At 38.8% G+C, this 16,717-nt stretch overlaps 2 protein-coding genes across 3 annotated transcripts; both read right to left on the bottom strand.

Moving 5' to 3' along the window:
* Nucleotides 1-10,694: 10,694 nt before the first annotated feature.
* On the bottom strand, nucleotides 10,695-12,181 carry tmem18 (transmembrane protein 18). Of its 2 annotated transcripts, XM_051408839.1 has the most exons (5): nucleotides 11,996-12,181; nucleotides 11,690-11,807; nucleotides 11,422-11,476; nucleotides 11,177-11,270; nucleotides 10,695-11,088 (listed from the first exon to the last, which is right to left on the bottom strand). In XM_051408839.1, the coding sequence occupies exons 1-5, from the start codon at nucleotides 12,086-12,088 to the stop codon at nucleotides 10,990-10,992; spliced, it is 459 nt and encodes a 152-aa protein (XP_051264799.1). In that variant the 5' UTR covers nucleotides 12,089-12,181; the 3' UTR covers nucleotides 10,695-10,989. The 2 variants fall into 2 exon arrangements, with proteins under 2 accessions (XP_051264799.1, XP_051264800.1); XM_051408840.1 differs by lacking the exon at nucleotides 11,690-11,807 and having other exon boundaries at nucleotides 11,996-12,173.
* A 726-nt stretch (nucleotides 12,182-12,907) lies between these two features.
* Nucleotides 12,908-16,618, bottom strand: LOC127368248 (uncharacterized protein C1orf115-like). The gene is made up of 2 exons (XM_051408841.1): nucleotides 16,057-16,618; nucleotides 12,908-13,784 (listed from the first exon to the last, which is right to left on the bottom strand). Exons 1-2 carry the CDS (start codon nucleotides 16,363-16,365, stop codon nucleotides 13,647-13,649), a joined length of 447 nt encoding a protein of 148 aa, XP_051264801.1. The 5' UTR covers nucleotides 16,366-16,618; the 3' UTR covers nucleotides 12,908-13,646.
* Between the last annotated feature and the right edge of the window lie 99 nt (nucleotides 16,619-16,717).

The raw sequence follows: 16,717 nt of genomic DNA, 5'->3' as shown, positions 1-16,717 counted from the left end.
TTTTTTTGTCTTTTTTTATAATGCAAAGATAAACGTCCACAGAATTGAAAGGGTACTAATCTTGCTGACAAATGTAATAATTTAACTTAAGTGCTTTTGTAACGTGAGCTGTTTGCAGTGTCAGAACACAGACACATCTGTAGTTGATAAACCACAGCAACCTATCTGCCAACTTCAATGACGGCTGTGACCACCACAAACCCTCCATATGCACCACCCCTGCATCTGCTTCGCATTCTCAAATTAATTTTTGAACAATATTAGATTGGATTAGATCAGATTAGATTCAACTTTATTGTCATTGCACAAGTACAGGTACTAGGCAATGAAATGCAGTTAAGCATCTAACCAGAAGTGCAAAGCAGTAAAGTGCAGAGTAATGTGCATATGTACAAAAGTGTGTTAAAAAAAATAATAACATTATAGATATATATTTATATGAATATACTAGCAGGATATTTACAATATAAGAGAAGAGAAGCAGTATTTTAAAGGCTACTTGGTGGAAAGGAAGAAGCATTACATTATCATCTATACCTGACATTGACACGACTAGTCAGAGAGTTCATCAATATATGACATGAAAGGCGACTTCACCCAGCTGAATCGATGTGAGAATTTGCTGGTCGGAGCCTCCTGATGTGACACATGTGGATCCTGGACATGCACTAGAGGTGAAGATGATGACTCATCGGTCTAGACAGATATGGGAGACATTTCTCAGTGACAGACAAAGAACAAAGGCTTGTGATTATAAAAATTCTACATTTTAATAGAAACTCAGACACATTCTGACCCCCCCAGCTCCACCATCGCCATCATCCTCCGCACCACCCTCTCTTTCTTCAACTTCCATCTTCCTCAGCCAGATGTTATCTTTTAAAACACAATCAGCCACTCAAAGTACTTCTTTTCATCTTTTACAGTGTTCAATATGTTAGTGAGAGCGTGTGTGTTCTTTGGCTTGTGTTACAGATAATTGTAATTTAATGGTGCTGCATGGAGAAACACACTAACACACATGCACACCAAATCTTTCCTGTCAAACACTGGCTCCACTTATGGAAAAAAGTGAAATATGGTAGATTTGACCAAGTTGGGTTGAAGCTTTACATTTTTTAAAAATGTAAAAATTTGAAATCAAAAGTGACCCAGCAATTTGTCTTGAAGTGCAGTTCTTGTTCTTGTTACTCTTGAGAGTGATGAAAGTGTTGTAAGTAAAGATAAAGAGGTGCTGCATGATTGTTTTTCACTGAATTTCTCATGAGGATATAGGATATAGAAGTCTTTTAAACATTTTAATGTGTGAAAATGAAGGTTTTTATTGTTCCCCTGGTGGCCATGAAACATGAAAGGCCCTGTCTAGAGCCAGTGTTTGTTCGTCCATTCTGCGCTACTGTAGAAACATGGCGGTTCAACATGGCGGACTCCATAGAAGAGGATCTTCTTCGTCTGTGGATAAAAACAGCTCATTCTAAGGTAGCAAAACAAGTCTTATATTCAGGTGATTACACAGGTCAAATAAAAACATACCTTTAAAGCTGCCAATAAAGCCTCCTAAATGTTACACAGTGGACCTTTAAACTCCCAAAATGTCAATAAAATCTCTAATGCAACACAGGTGTGGTTCCTCTGAGTGACCTTGGTGACAACACTGTTTCAACTGGGATAACGGCACCCCAAAACACATTTGCTCATACTGCCACATTTCAGGTCAAGTCTTAGAGCACCACAAGACACTTTGCCCAGATGTGTAGTGAAGGTACAAACTTCTCTTATCACGATGAACAATAATATGAACAATGATAATAGACACGTTTTAATTGCACAGTTTAAGAAACCTGGATATGATACCTGGAGTACTCCTATAGAAACCAGGGAACTCTGGTTTATGAACACTGTCTCTTAGTACAGAACAATGGAGAAGAAGAACCACATTTGGCTTCAATACTGTCATGGTAATATTGTTTATTGTTTTGTTTTTGAGTGTATTTTATATCCCCTTGTCTGCGGTGGTTGGAGAGGAAGGTCGTATGTCTTCCTCAGTGATGTTTTTAGTTGTTGCATCGTCCTCCTGGATCCACTGTCTTCACATATATTTTATAATCTTCATATATCAGAAAATGTGTAATCAGAACTGACATCTATTGCACGTCCATCCATCTGGGAGAGGGATCCCTTCTCTGTGGCGTTTCCTGGGATGATTTTATTTTACTTTGTGAACTGCTTATTTTGAAATTACACTGTGTTTAACTAACATAAGCCTTCCCAAGAAAACAGATGAGCGTGTAAATTATCAACAATAAAATAGCAAAGCTGTCTGTCAGCACTGCTAATTAACATGTATGCAAAGAAGGGATGGGGTCACTGTATGCAGGTCTCTCGACAGTCAAGGCAGCACCCAACCTCAGGGTTTCCTACATAACTCGCCACCCACAGTGTTACTGAACCCTCCCATTGGGCCTCATGGTGACTCTCTGCATTACAGCACATCTATGTCACAATACGCTGTCACCGCCAACCTCCAGCACCACCTCCCCTCCCTTCATAAGGGCCGATGAGTCCAAGCCTGAGCAGTGAATATAGCATAGTCAAGGCATCAAGAATCGACCTCTTTTATCAAGCATTTGTACAATCTAATTTCTAAACAAGATGTTTTTTGGGGAAGGTGGATTGGAGGAGGCTTTGTGAAGGGATGGATTGAATCTGTCTTCTCTTCCCCTCTGACAGGTCTACAGTCGCGCAGAGGAAATGAGGCATCTCACTCTGAGTGACAAAGTTCTTGAATTCATCACAATAATGGGCTATGATTCATGCATTTCAGATAGGAGCACCAAATTGGCATAAGTGACAATGGAGACACCATCCCTAGAGTGTACACGTTGTCCAGACAGACGGATATGTGTGAGAATGGACATTAATAAGCTTATTTCATTCAGCAGATCCTCCATCCGTGGCGGGGGGGGTTTTGCATTCAGCCATTCAGTTTCTCCTCTAGGATTTGGCAGGACTGCATGTAAGGTTGACTGTCTTCAATTTTGCTTTGATAAATATCGAACAGTTAATGACCTCAGATATTTTCGTGTGTTTGTGTAAGGGTGTTTGGATGTGTCCACCCATGGATTTATGACAGTATGTTGGGAGTCTAACACACTTGGCAGAATCTCTTTGGAAAGATATTCAACGAAACAGCAATCTGCTTGTTTGATAAACTAGTGCTGTGTCTTGCTCTATGAACTTAATATCTAAACTTTGACATCTGAAATTATTTAGATTATATAATGACTTCTGCTATCAAAAGACAAATGTTTCATTTAAGCGTTCTCTGTATTTTCAGTATTTCAATAAAACATCCCCTTTCTTCCAGTTCTCTTTGTCACTCCATCTCCATCACCTCCACACCTCTGGTTCTTTCTTGGCTGGGTCATATATCCCTCCTCTGCAGTTCTTTTGTTGCGGTCTGTCTTTTTGGCGAGGGGTGGTTAGGGTTTGGAGTTCTAGGTCCATCTGTGGGACCTAACTCGCCTTCCAGATAAACCACTAAATCAAGTCTTTAAGTCAAAAATGGGGGAACTCTGGCTGATGAATTTGATATAAGACAGGGAACGAACGAACGGTAGGAAAACTGCATAATTGGTATTCCTCCATTTAATTAATTGAAATGAATTGCTAGTGTAACTTAGAGAGTATTTCAGTCAGTGCACAGCAGGTCAGCTGAGCATGCAAAACTTGAAAATTTGTCAACGGGCAAATTCAGCGTGAATGGAGTGTAAAGTTTCCAATAACAAATGAATGATGAATTGCTCAATAAAAATCGAGCTTTTCATTCAAGCAACTTCCAACTTTCCCATTATTATTATTATTATTATTATTATTAATATACTTTGGTACCAAATTACATTTGTCTTTCCAGCAAACTTCATAGAACAATATTTGGAGATCACAGGACTAGAAAGTAGCGGGCTGTTAAACAGATTTTCACATCCTACTTTCTTGGGACTGTCAAAAGATTCTGAGCACATTGCATCACTTCTCATTTCTCAGACTCAGATTATTTATTGTGACTGTTGCTGAATCATGAATGAAACCAGTTCAATTAAGAACCAGAGCTTATTTGCTGGAAATGGTGGTACTCCTGGTCCACACTTCTCTTCCCAATACTTCCTGTTTGGAGCCACAATTGCAGTGTTTTTGAACCATTACATTTTACCTCTGCTTACTATCTTGCCATCAGTTTATGGATGTATGGATGTATGGATGTATGTGTGTGCCACGTGCATGAACGTGACTACATAGCAGAAAGATGTTTATACAAAATATTCCAGGAAACGCAAATCTCATGGTATTTTCATTCAGAATTGTGTTGTATTTTGATGGTATTGTGTTTTTAAATGTATTTATATCATTAAAAATATATATTTCAGAGGTGTACCACTAGTGGAAGCTCCACCAGAACCAGTGTTCAAAGACAAAGCTCATACATCTGGCTGAAACAAACTCAAAGCAGCAATTGTGAATGCTATTCATCCAGCTCAGTTCCGGGTTTTAATAACGATGTATTTGGGCCCACAAGATAATGAGATTGATTATTAAGATCTCATTGTTACTCAAGGACAGGTCTCTCTGTGATGTAAGAATTTCTTCCAGGACCATAGTGGAAGACTTGGCATAGAGTTCCCGGTATGATCTGCAGTTTCCCACAATGCGATTGGATATGTGTAACAGAGAAGAACCAGTCACTGTGGGAATGATCTCACCTGAAACATAAATCTCACTATATCAATTGATTCTAGTTTTACTTTCGCATCTGGACTTCTGGAAAACACTGAATTGCAGTAAATGAGTGTTCTTCCAAAAAAGTTCACACATCTGTTTTGAGGAATATTTGTTGCATTAAGTGATAGCACAGCGCCTTCTGAATCAAGTCACTGATCTTGAGACTAGATAGACACCCCTGACCTACCAGGGTTCACCCTCAGACCAGCCAGTAATTCGTTTTATTTGAGTTCCTAAAATCAAACTTCTTTCATTGGGAACTTTTTTAGTAAAAACCTCAATTTTTAAAAGAAACTGCCACTTTTAAGTCAAATCAGTATCTATCTTTAGACGCATTTTTAAATGTGCTTTGTCTTGTTTCCAACTAATTCACTTGTACTTACTACTATGACATGTGTTGTTAATTTTTACTTTTTTCCCCCTTTGTTCTTCTTGTATATTGCATTATGACTAGATTTCATATGCTCAATAAAGCCCTTTGTAACTCTTTTGAACTGTAACTCTTCTTCTTGTAATAATAAAAATGTTTAGCACTGATGTTTTCAGAAGCTACTCTGAAAGCAGACGATGATGAAAGATGGTGATCATCAGTATGTACTGTAGTAATTGATATAGGTTGATCGATGACTCACTGCAGGTGAGTCACTGAGTCAAAGGCTTTTAGTCTGTATCCTGGACGCATATTGGATAAAGCATAAAAACAGCAATAAAAGTTCAATTAATAGAATTGACATTTATGTATACGTCATACAGATTGGACTTTTTTCAACATGTATTTCATAAATAAAAGTTTATCCAACTCTTATGACTTCATTTGAATCCTCCTTTAATCCAAGTATCAGGTTTTATACATCACCAGTGTGCAGAATATGTCTAACAAAATATATCTATATAATCATGTATATCACAGTGACTCATTCACAAGCACACACTGAGTGAGTCATCTATCACTTTGTATCAGTTACTCCAGTTTTTCCTTCTCTCTCCCTCTCTTTTGTCTTTATTACATTACAGAGCATGCCCAGTCACAGCGTGACTCAACCACACAGTCACAGGACACCACCACCTGGTGAAAGTATGCTGCTTACAATGCTAAACGCTACAAGCTGATACTTTCTTTCAACCTTCTTAATCCTATTTAGCATTTAATGAATGCTTCATATAACTGTAGCTTTCATCATTATACATTCTGTATATGATATCAGAGTTTGATGGAAGTTTGTTTTGGGGTATTGCGTGTATGTGTATGTTTTTATGCAGGGTTTCTCCTGTATTATTAATATTTTCTTTGGTAAATTGCAGCTTCCTCCCCACAATATTGTCAAGTAATATACCACTGCTGAATTGGTATAATTTATTTTGGCATTAATTGCTAAAGGTGCACTACAATAACTGATTTATGACAACAACAACTTATGAACACAACATTGACATATCATCACCTTTTACATCAATATGGCGAACTACAGAGCAGCCTAATATTTACTCTCCTTTTAGCTCTGTGTTTGGTCTCTGCCAACTCCTGAGGGAACTATCTGGTTCTTTAGCCACTTTAGTTTTTACCAGGTAGTGACTAACTGTGTCCGTCTGCCATTGTGTTGAGCAGGTACTGAAAACTGTTGAAAACAGACGTGAACAGTTGCAGCTGGACGGCAAAGTTGAGGTGAGCTGTACATTTGGGTGATACATCTTTGTCAGTACGAGCAACCCTTTCACACATTCTCATTTGATACACTCATATTATAGAGGTGTTGGCTATAGCTGCTTTAATATGTTAATGGTTCTAATAGTTTTCAAAAATCTGCCAAAGTTTTAAATTGTTTATAAATGTCCTGAAAATTCATATGTATTAAGTGTATGTAGTCGTATGTAGTGTAGTAGTATGTAATATATGTTATCAAGTATTCATTTATCTTTACACCAGTTATGGATGCTTCACATGCATAACTGCATACATGCACATACAGTTTAAATTATGTTTCTAACTGGGATTGAACTACAACTAGTTTTTCATCATCATTGAGGACATATAACAAAAAATTTTTTCCACAAATCTTGTTTAAAAAGCTTTTAGTACAGTGAAACCTTTGAATGTTTGTTGTTCACACTGTAGAATCTACATGTAAACCCAGTATGGAGCGGCTCTGGCAGCCTATGTGTAACATTAAGGAGGCTCTTTTGGCAGAAATGGACAATGATATTCATAGGTATATTTTCATTAGTGTCCAACCTTAGAATGAGCCCTTTATAACAGAGGGAACAGATCCTTCTCTGCATAGTCCACCATGCTGAACCACCATGTTTCTACAGTAGCCCATAGTGGACGAACCAAACACTTAACACTGCATAGGCCCTTTCATGTTTTTCACTACCACTGCAGTTTCTCCTATATGCTTGAAAGGCTGATCTGTATTTCAAATGGTTGCAATCTGCAACTTCACTGCTAGATGTCACTGAGACCAACATACTGGTCCTTTAAGTTAATCTAGATTTAAACTCTGCTGCCGTGCAGGAATGTATATTCACAACCGGCACAAGATTTGTGGAAAAGTGGAGAAAACTGCTCTTAATTAGCATAACACTGTAATAAACACAGTTCTGGCCAAACATCTTTACCAGTAGATTATACAACCGCAGATGTTGAGAACCACAGCGGGAGCCAACATAAACTGTATAGAAACAGAGAGAACATTGTGACAGACGGCAAAAACACTGTTATCATTTGAGCTCATTTCCTTTCTGTAGCTTGAGATATAAACTCAAAGCACCCATGGCAGTGTCTGGTCTATACAACATCTGCTTATTCACATTCTTCCATATGCAGTAAAGAATGCATTTCAGGATTAGCTGGCAGTGGGCCTGACATGCAACACAATCAAAAACATCCACGAGACGTCAGAAACAATCCTTATATTCTTTATGTCCGGGATTTTTATGGGTTTAAAATAGAACCGGACAGAGAAACTTCACTCTCTGTTCATTAAAGGGCGGTTCTGTGGATCCAGGCCATGTCAGGGTGGCTCACAGGTGTTTCTCATACAGAAATCTTCTACGTTAATTTGTTTTAACTTCTACGTAATGAGTAATGCCTGTTGAATGAAAAATGATTGCATACACATTATAGTTGGGCAATAATTCAATGACATATTTCATCACCTGTTAAAACAATAATTCCATGACATAATTCTGTTGAGAAAATTTACATTTGAGCTGTTACATCAGCTCTGTTACAATGTTCAATCTTAAATTACTGACATCTTCCGACTTACATGTAAAAGACCACCGATTTACTGTCAGACTCATGATGGACAGTTTTTAAACAATCAGAGATATCATATTTTATCATTTTATTCCATGTAATACTAAGATGACATTAAAGGTACTTAAGAAGGAAATGAAAGGGGAAAACAAGTTAAGGGTGGACGGACTTTGTGCCATGTTATCGTGCTATAATTGAAACACATTAATAATATAATAATAGTTTGCGTAATTTGTACAGATCAATATACAGTACATTTATAACTCTGAATGCGTCAGTCCCTCATCTGTGAGAACCTCAGCATCAGCTCACATGCCACAATGTATTGACATGATTTATCCTTGATAAGAATGTTTCCTAAAGTGCTGTTATAACAGTCCCGCTGTTGTATATAGCCAGCCTCTATTTGTACGTTTATCAGTTAGGATTTACTGATAGGTCAGCTCAACCTCACTCCAAGGTCTTGGAAATGTTGAAAAAAGGGTCACTTTTATAAGCCAGTACAAAGCAGGATGGATGATCATCAGCATTTGACATCAGAAATCTTCAACAGACTTTATCTCCTTGTTCTCAATAGAAAGGAATCCTCAACGAGGTTGTTGCACTCCCCAGTGTTGTGTCATGATTTTTGTCAAGTAAACTGTTCCCCAACTTTCAGCCTACAGTCGTCTTCTCAACCCATGTTTTTCTAACAGGTGTTTTTTCTTTAATCCAAAGTGTTTTCACCCACAGGACTGCAGCTGACTGGATGTTGTGCAATGTACTGTTCTGCATGACAAACCAGAGGAAAGCAGCCATATCTGAGATATATGAACTGGTGAATTTGGCTCCAACTTTTACACCAATCAGATCAGAAGATTTAAACGGGTGATAGTGTCTTTTGTTTAACAGAGAAATATGAACTTCTTAAACGTCTCAGAGTTTTTATACTTCATCTTTCATTTAGACGGGACTCAAGTGTCTGGAGAAGTTGAGCTGAGATCTATCTAATGTGTGTGTGTGTGTGTGTGTGTGTGTGTGTGTGTATGTGTGTGTGTGTGTGTGTGTGTGTCTGTAAGTCCTGCACCTTGTTCACCAAAGAAAGGTCAGAGTGCAACTTTTAGTGCTTAATCTCTTCGGAGGATACTTCACCACCATCGCAATCACCACCTCCACCAACACAACACGCCCAGTTCTTTTCCTCCACACCCTCTGAGATAACTTCAGAGGAGGACTGTAATCCAATCACTCACGTCCGCACTTGATGGATTGTGTCAGATGAGTGCCGACAAAACATACCAACATATATCAGATGCATCTGGGAAAACAAATTTAAAAAAAAGCAACAGTAAGGTTGAGGAAAGACATCCCATTAGCTCTCTGCAGAGATAAAAAGTTTAAAAAAAAGGTGTGAGTTGAGGTAAAAGTTTCCCAGAGAACAGATGTTATGGACCGCAGGACTTGTCTCGTGTCATTTGATCCATACTGCCCTCTAGTGGTGCATCCCCAGGTCTTTATTGCAGCCATAGAGCAAAGCCATTATTAAACCATTTTCAGTATTGACCTACCTTTTACTGCAGAGTTTGTGTGTGTTTACGTGTTATTATATTTGTATTATGTATTTTGCTTTAATATTTAACTGAAAAAGTTCGCAAAATAAAATGTTTCATTTTATAGAAATTCATGGATGCCTTTTGGTTATCATACACACTGTATATTCTAGACTAGTGGAGACAAAACATGTGGCACATTTAAAACACACATTATAATAATTAATTTATAACAATAGGATAACAAGCAGAAGGGCCAAAGAATATGTGACTGCCAGAGCATTTAACGTTTAGGGTATTAAGTCTGGGAGTAAAATCCCAACAGGAAGAAGAACCAGTGTAGGGCAGTTACTGGGTTGGTGTCCTAAAGAGACCTGACTTTTTCTCGAGACATTTTGACATGTCCGAGCAGTAAAGACATTTACGTTTTAGGGTCCTGGTACCGTGCATGCCGGCTCACTGTCACTGCTCATAGGGAGGCACAGAGACATCATTAATGTTATTAGGAACAGGAGCTTTTCCTGCTATGACAAGTCTAAATGTCTGCTGGGAAAAAGGTCTACTGGAAGACGTGAAAGGTTCAAACACGTCTTGCACAATGAGCTTAGCCTAGTACCATCAAACAGCCACCCACCCACTCCCTCCCTCCCTTATGTGGAGGGCTGTGCCTCCCTGTTAGATCTACTGACAGGTCACAAGACCTTACTTCCCCCTCCAATCCTCCCACACTGTGTGGGAGCTGTCACCAACAGGTTCGACTGGTTCTGGGATACAAAGTCAGTTAGTTAGGACTACTTTATTTTGACGTGAATCCAGCCCAGAGAAGCTTGTTGGGGGTTTCCTCATAGGTTTCGTGTGAGATGCAACCTTTTAAAATTACTTAAGATCAACATAATGTATGTCATTATGTCCACGCCCCCCGAGTCTTAGTCAATGGTGATGATCGGTAACCCATGACTGATCCCAACCCAACAAACATGATTAAAGAGGACACCTTATGGTACAGACGTTCTTTCACATTCAAAGTTCCTTCTTTCCTTCTCCATGCTTCATATTCTGCCCTTTTGCATTCTTAAATCTAACCAAAACACTGTAAAATACCCAGGCCCAGAAATCAAGAGTCACATAAGTCATTCGAAAACACTTTATATTTCTTTGTGCAACACATGTTAAAACAACATTAAATACAAAACAGTAAATGTCCTTTGGTCCTCATGAATCTCATAGTTTACATATTCAGCTGCATCTTTCAACAGCCGTTACAAGAAACAGACACCCAGTCCTCACAGACATCAACGAACAATCCTTTTAAAGTCACAAGAAAGAATCTGCCTTCCTTCTTCTAAATTCAGGTTTAGCATAGCAGAGAGACAATGATTCTTAATCCTTCCAACTAAAGCCCATTTTTGGATATAAGCAGTGGGATCAGTCATTCTTCTCTCTCTTCTCCCTGCGGGCCTTTCGCTTAAGCTGGAGCGTCTTCAGCTCAGTCATAGTTGAAAAGGTCCTGTACACCCACACCATCTGTCGATGCACAACACAAACATTCACATGGATTGGTGTTGAGTGTATATTTGATGTGACACGGACGAGGAGGAACAATCCAGCTTACCACAATGACGACTGTGTTCAGCAGAAGAGGAATAGAGTAGACCAAAGATATGAACATGCCCTTGGAATCAAAGTACTGGAAATTAGAAAACGACCTGCAAAAAAAAAAAAAAAGAGATTTTCTTGATGACTACACGAACAACAGAGCCTCTACACACACACACACACACACACACACACACACACACACACACACACACACACACCAAATTAACAAAACAAAATACTGCTGAACAGCGGTCTTACTTCCAGTTCATGGCTGCCAGCTCGTTTAGATATTCAGCACTACACACCAGGCCAACTGTGGAGAGAGCAAAGTGATGTTGAAGCGAGGTATAAAGGATTACACATCTGCCTCATTCAGTCTTCACACACCAATACGTAGTTTCCTTTCAGATCAAAGCAGCACATTACAGATTATATAAAAGACACAGGTTACATGTTTATAAGTATGTGAGTGTGCAGTCTCCATTAAAGAGTAATAAGTGTGGTTTTACCTTCCTCAGTAACTCACCCATGAGCAGAAAGTGACATATCTGAGCTCTGTAGTAGCTGCAGGTGACCACAGTCACACACACACACACAACATGAAACACCAGCAGCCCGACGAGCCACGGCTCCGACCACTGCACCTAAACACACACACACACACACACACACACACACACACACACACACACACACACACACACACACACACACACACACACACACACACACACACATATTAGCCAGCTGTTCTCCGAGAGAGGGCAGCCATAGATAAACAAAGGCAGCTAGCGAGTTAGCTCCCCGTCAGGTTGGGAGAAGTTCAACTTACAGACATGAGGAACGTCCATATCGAGGTGATTCTTAAATGGCTGAACCCGTCGATGGGGACAGAGCTGGTATTCTCTGCTTTCTGCTCCGTCATTTCAACAAAAAAGTGTTTGTGTCCCTGATGTCAACAAAGCAACACTGCTACGGAAGGGGAGTCTTTGTCGCGGTGGAGTTGCGTCACAGAAAGGGGGCGTGGTGTGTGTGTGTGTGTGTGTGTGTGTGTGTGTGTGTGTGTGTGTGTGTGTGTGTGTGTATTATAAATAGTATTTAATTATAGGATTTTAGGGCATTTAAGTCCTGACATAGATCATTTTAGAGCTCCAGAAAGTCTGATGTATGATTGGGTTTTGTTTTGCTTGCCGAGTAAAAGATGTATTAAACTGGGACAGTGATGTTCTAACTGGTTTTGATATCATTTGATTCTGGGAGGTATTTTTCTTAACAGTTTAAAGGCACGTTGTTTTTGTCTTCCTTGTCTTATTGATCCTACCTCTCTTCCTTCTCGCTGCACCTAAAATTGCTTCACGAACAAAATGATTCAACTGTTTCTGTTCTGTCTTTATCATATTCTTATAAACTTAATCCAACTTCAGTAAGAATAGGATAAAGGTCACGTACTGCTGTTGTTTCTTTAACAATGAAGAACAGTTTCCTTTGAAGACTTCTGACACAAGTTGATTTAACTTTCTAAAAATACATGAAAACCAAAATTATTTAATCTGTCTTTATTCTATTGTTGTCCTTAACTATTTTATATTGTCCAATATACAATTCATTTGTACGGTTTACATTTTATTATGATAAAGAGTAAACTTTCTGTGAAAAACGTGTGTATTTGACATTGTGTTACTGGTTCATGACCAGGACTTTTTGGCAGAGAAAAGTCGTTTAGACAAGAAAACTATCAAAGAAATAAAATCAGTAACAATTTATTTACATTTTATCACATGCCAACTTACAAACACCATGACTTTCTCAACCTTTAAAACTCCACAAACTCACACACGTACACAAACACTGAAATGTTTAGGGCTACACCAAAAGTCACACCATTACGATTCAGTCTGAGAATCCTTTGACATCGGTGGTCCAGTTGCTCCACTCTGAAAGGAGTTTATTCCTCACTGTGTTTCCAAATCCTTTCACCTCTGATTTACTTTAATAATAGTCTTTTTTTTCGTTGCCTGTATGAATATCTGCCCTGACTCAGCTACAGTAAATATTCCTGTCCTGCCACATTCATTCCCACATGATCCTTCTGCACACATGCAAACACCAGCTCGATTTAAAAGAAAAACCCAAAACATTCTCCATGTGAACAAAGGCACATTAGTTTTTCCAGTGTCTGAACTAAGGGTTAATAAATGCATGAGCAATACTGTATTAGGCTTAAGGAGTACACATGTAAAGAAAGCAATTTTAGCTGTGAATGTGGACCTTGTGATTGATCTTCAGTCAACAATAAGCTCAACAACGTCACAGTAGGAAAAGCACATTTGGATTACAACTTGTGGAAACAACTATAAAAATGTGATATCAAGTGCACAAACATTGAATAGGTATTAAAAGTCTTTGGTCCGTGTCCATGGGTTCGCTGCTATGTACAGTGCAGTATGCAAAGAAACTGGAGGAGGAGGTTCATGTGGCTCGGCTCAGGTCGTGTTTCGGCCTGGGTGGAAGTCGGGGACGAAAGTAGCGGCCACTGTGATCGGAGTGGAGTAGCCGAGGGCGAAATTGTACAGGCCGAGCATCAGACACTTCCAGGTGGCGCGAAGAGCCTTACCAACATTCTGAAAGAAAAACATACAAAGGCAGATTAATCATTCATTCTGTGGAACAATAATACAATAAAAGGTACATTAATGTTGATCAAACTGTGTTTTGTGCCAAATGAGATTGTTTCCCCTCGCAAAACTCCCACACAATCAGTCTTTTATTCCCACATCATTCAGATGATAGATCTGTGCTACAAAGCTCTATCAATGATTTTGATTGAAGTAGGTTAAGAAAATACGGGCATGAAGAACTGACATAAAATCAGGCGGAAGCCTTTCAGGTAAAAACGCTTTCGTATGTGGTGTTTTAGAACAATAGCACCACAGGAGGAGAGGTGCAGTCCGCATTTATCCCTAAGATATAAACACAAGGCCCCGTGAACGCTTTTGTCTCCTGTCCTCTTTGAACAGGAAAGGGCTGACCGGCTGAAGCGGATACCGGAAGTCAGACGTTTTGAGACAAACGGACTAATAACAATCTTACTTCCTCAGTGTAGTATGTAAAAAAAAAAAGGCTCTACTCACTGGTTGGTCTTCTAAACATAAAACTAATTATTGAGTCAACTTCTTAACAAGTGAAATAAAAAGTAGGGTACAGATGATAAATACTATTTATTAAATAGTATAATAAAAGTTCACCAAGCTAGTTAGTGGACCTTTGAAGGTCACGAAAGGACTTTAACAGTATTAATAGTCGCCTGTCAGCATGTTTTCACAGATTTATGTAGGTCATGAATAACTGATCAGTAGAAACAAGAATACCAGATCACTGATTAACTTATTTTATTTCAAGTTGGAATCAGATAAATTAGTAATTTCTTTATAAATCACTCATAAAGCCATTCAAACAGTAAAAAGACTGCTGATTCTCTACAGATTTAAATGTCATTCTTTTTAGTCAACCAGCGTGTGTAGATTCATTAGTTTACCCGTCCTTCTAGGATTATACAGGCTCTTTTTTTTGGGATTGTTGCAGTCTAAAATTCATAATTTCACGGCAGCTTTTAAAAAATCACACAGAATTCAGGGGATTGCTTGAATTTTCATAAATTGCTGTGATTGCAACATCGCACATTCCTGGAGGGATTGGCTTACTGCTTTTACAGTTTTTCCAATAGTCAACAATGTATTAGAATAAAGCGAGGCTGATTGATTAATGCCATATTAAAAACAACTGTTCATGTTTAAACTTACCCAAATTGAAACTACAAGAAAAGACAGAAGTCAGGTCAATATAAGTATCTTCATACACATACACGTATTCACCAGTTCATAATTATATATTACATATAACAATACATTTAGAGCAAAATGTTAAACAGTACATGTACTTTTTAAAAACTATATCCTACTTGCTCATTATAGTGGTTGTCAGTGGTTATTAAACCGCCTGCCACCATTTTATGATGATTTGTTTACTTCATTCACAAACACGACCAACTGATAAGAGTCTGATAGTGTTCAATACAAACAAGTGTGTCAGATCATTGATAAACCTATTGGAATAATGTTGTTTGAGGTCCTTATCGATCACGTGGCAGTATGGGTTATAAAGCAATCTGTCTGGTAAACAGACCACTGTTGTTCATCCAGAATCAAAAGGACTAAAGGGGTAAAGGTGAATTACAAACAGGTATAGTGATCATTTCAGACCAGCTTCTTAAAGGAAGTGGACAGACCCTCTGAACAGCACGTCCTGACCTCCACATTGTTCGCCAGAACGTTCTCACGTCTCCTCTGCCAGAGAGATGACACGTATGAAACTATAAAGCTCTTTAGTGAGAGTAATCCCTGGCTTTAGTCTTGACTAGGTCAATGTGAGCCCAGAAGTCAGACCAGTGATCCAAGATGCTGCTGGTTTATTCATTTATTTCTCAGGGACACTGCATATTAAGAAACATTGCTGTAAATAGGCCACAATTATGCAGAGAGAACACAGATGTAATATGTAATCATTTGACGTTTCAGTGGTCTCTGAAGCTGCACACAATTCAGTTTATGTGTTTGTTTGTTTTTTTTACTACTTATTACCTAAATAATCACAAGCTAAATGGGGATCATTATGTAGTAAAAGCACAGAACACACAGTTCCAAACAAGAGCAAGTTTACCTGAGTTCTTGCAATAACTAACAACCTATTTAAACTATTTTATTGAGAGTGGGTGATTCCACATTGAAAACAATTCTGGTTCAGGTTTTAATGACTATTCCATCACAGTAAGAATGCAGTGTATATGCAGGTTCACTGATTATTAACTTCTTAACAAAATGTAGAGAGAACACCAACCTTCTTCACTTTTTTGTACTGTTCTTTCTTCCTTTTCTTCTTCTCTTCTTTTGCCTTGACTTGTGCCTCGTCATCCATCAGCGGCTCGTACCTCTCTGGCAGAAATGCGAAATGAATTTCTCTCTGGCCCTCATTTTGTCTGCTGTTGTCCGCCTCTGGCCGGCTGTCGTCGGGTCCAGAGGGATGCGGACTCTCTTGGAGATCCGCACAGTCCACATGTCGTTGATATTTGGCCGCTCGTACGTTCAGAGTCTCCGCCACTGACATATTTCTGTCAAACAACCTCGATGGAATAGATCTGGGTTTCATGTCGTCTGCTTTTTGCAGCTCTTAGGGTTGTAATAAGAAAGTACCACTTTTCCTCAGGAGGTCAGGTATGTTGTCAACAGACATTATGTGCATGAGTGGAAGTGCATTCCAATGGACTGCCTTGTGTGGAGGATTTGGCACAGAGCCCTTAAAGGTGCAAATCCTTCCTCCTCACAAGACTGACCTGAATAAGTCTCAGGGATGCAATTTGAGTGTTTTAATGTAGATTCAAATCAAAATGACTTAGCCAGTGAATGTGTACAGCTGAGCAACACATCAAGATTATTGTGTTGACTGACTAAAAAATAAATAAATTAAGACCTCCAGTTAGGACAATCCCAAAATGCTTCAA

Source organism: Dicentrarchus labrax, unplaced genomic scaffold (assembly GCF_905237075.1).
Source record: "Dicentrarchus labrax unplaced genomic scaffold, dlabrax2021, whole genome shotgun sequence".
NCBI classification, from domain to species: domain Eukaryota; kingdom Metazoa; phylum Chordata; class Actinopteri; family Moronidae; genus Dicentrarchus; species Dicentrarchus labrax.
The sequence above is the reverse complement of the archived record's forward strand: the minus strand, read 5'-3'. Positions and strand labels throughout refer to the sequence as shown.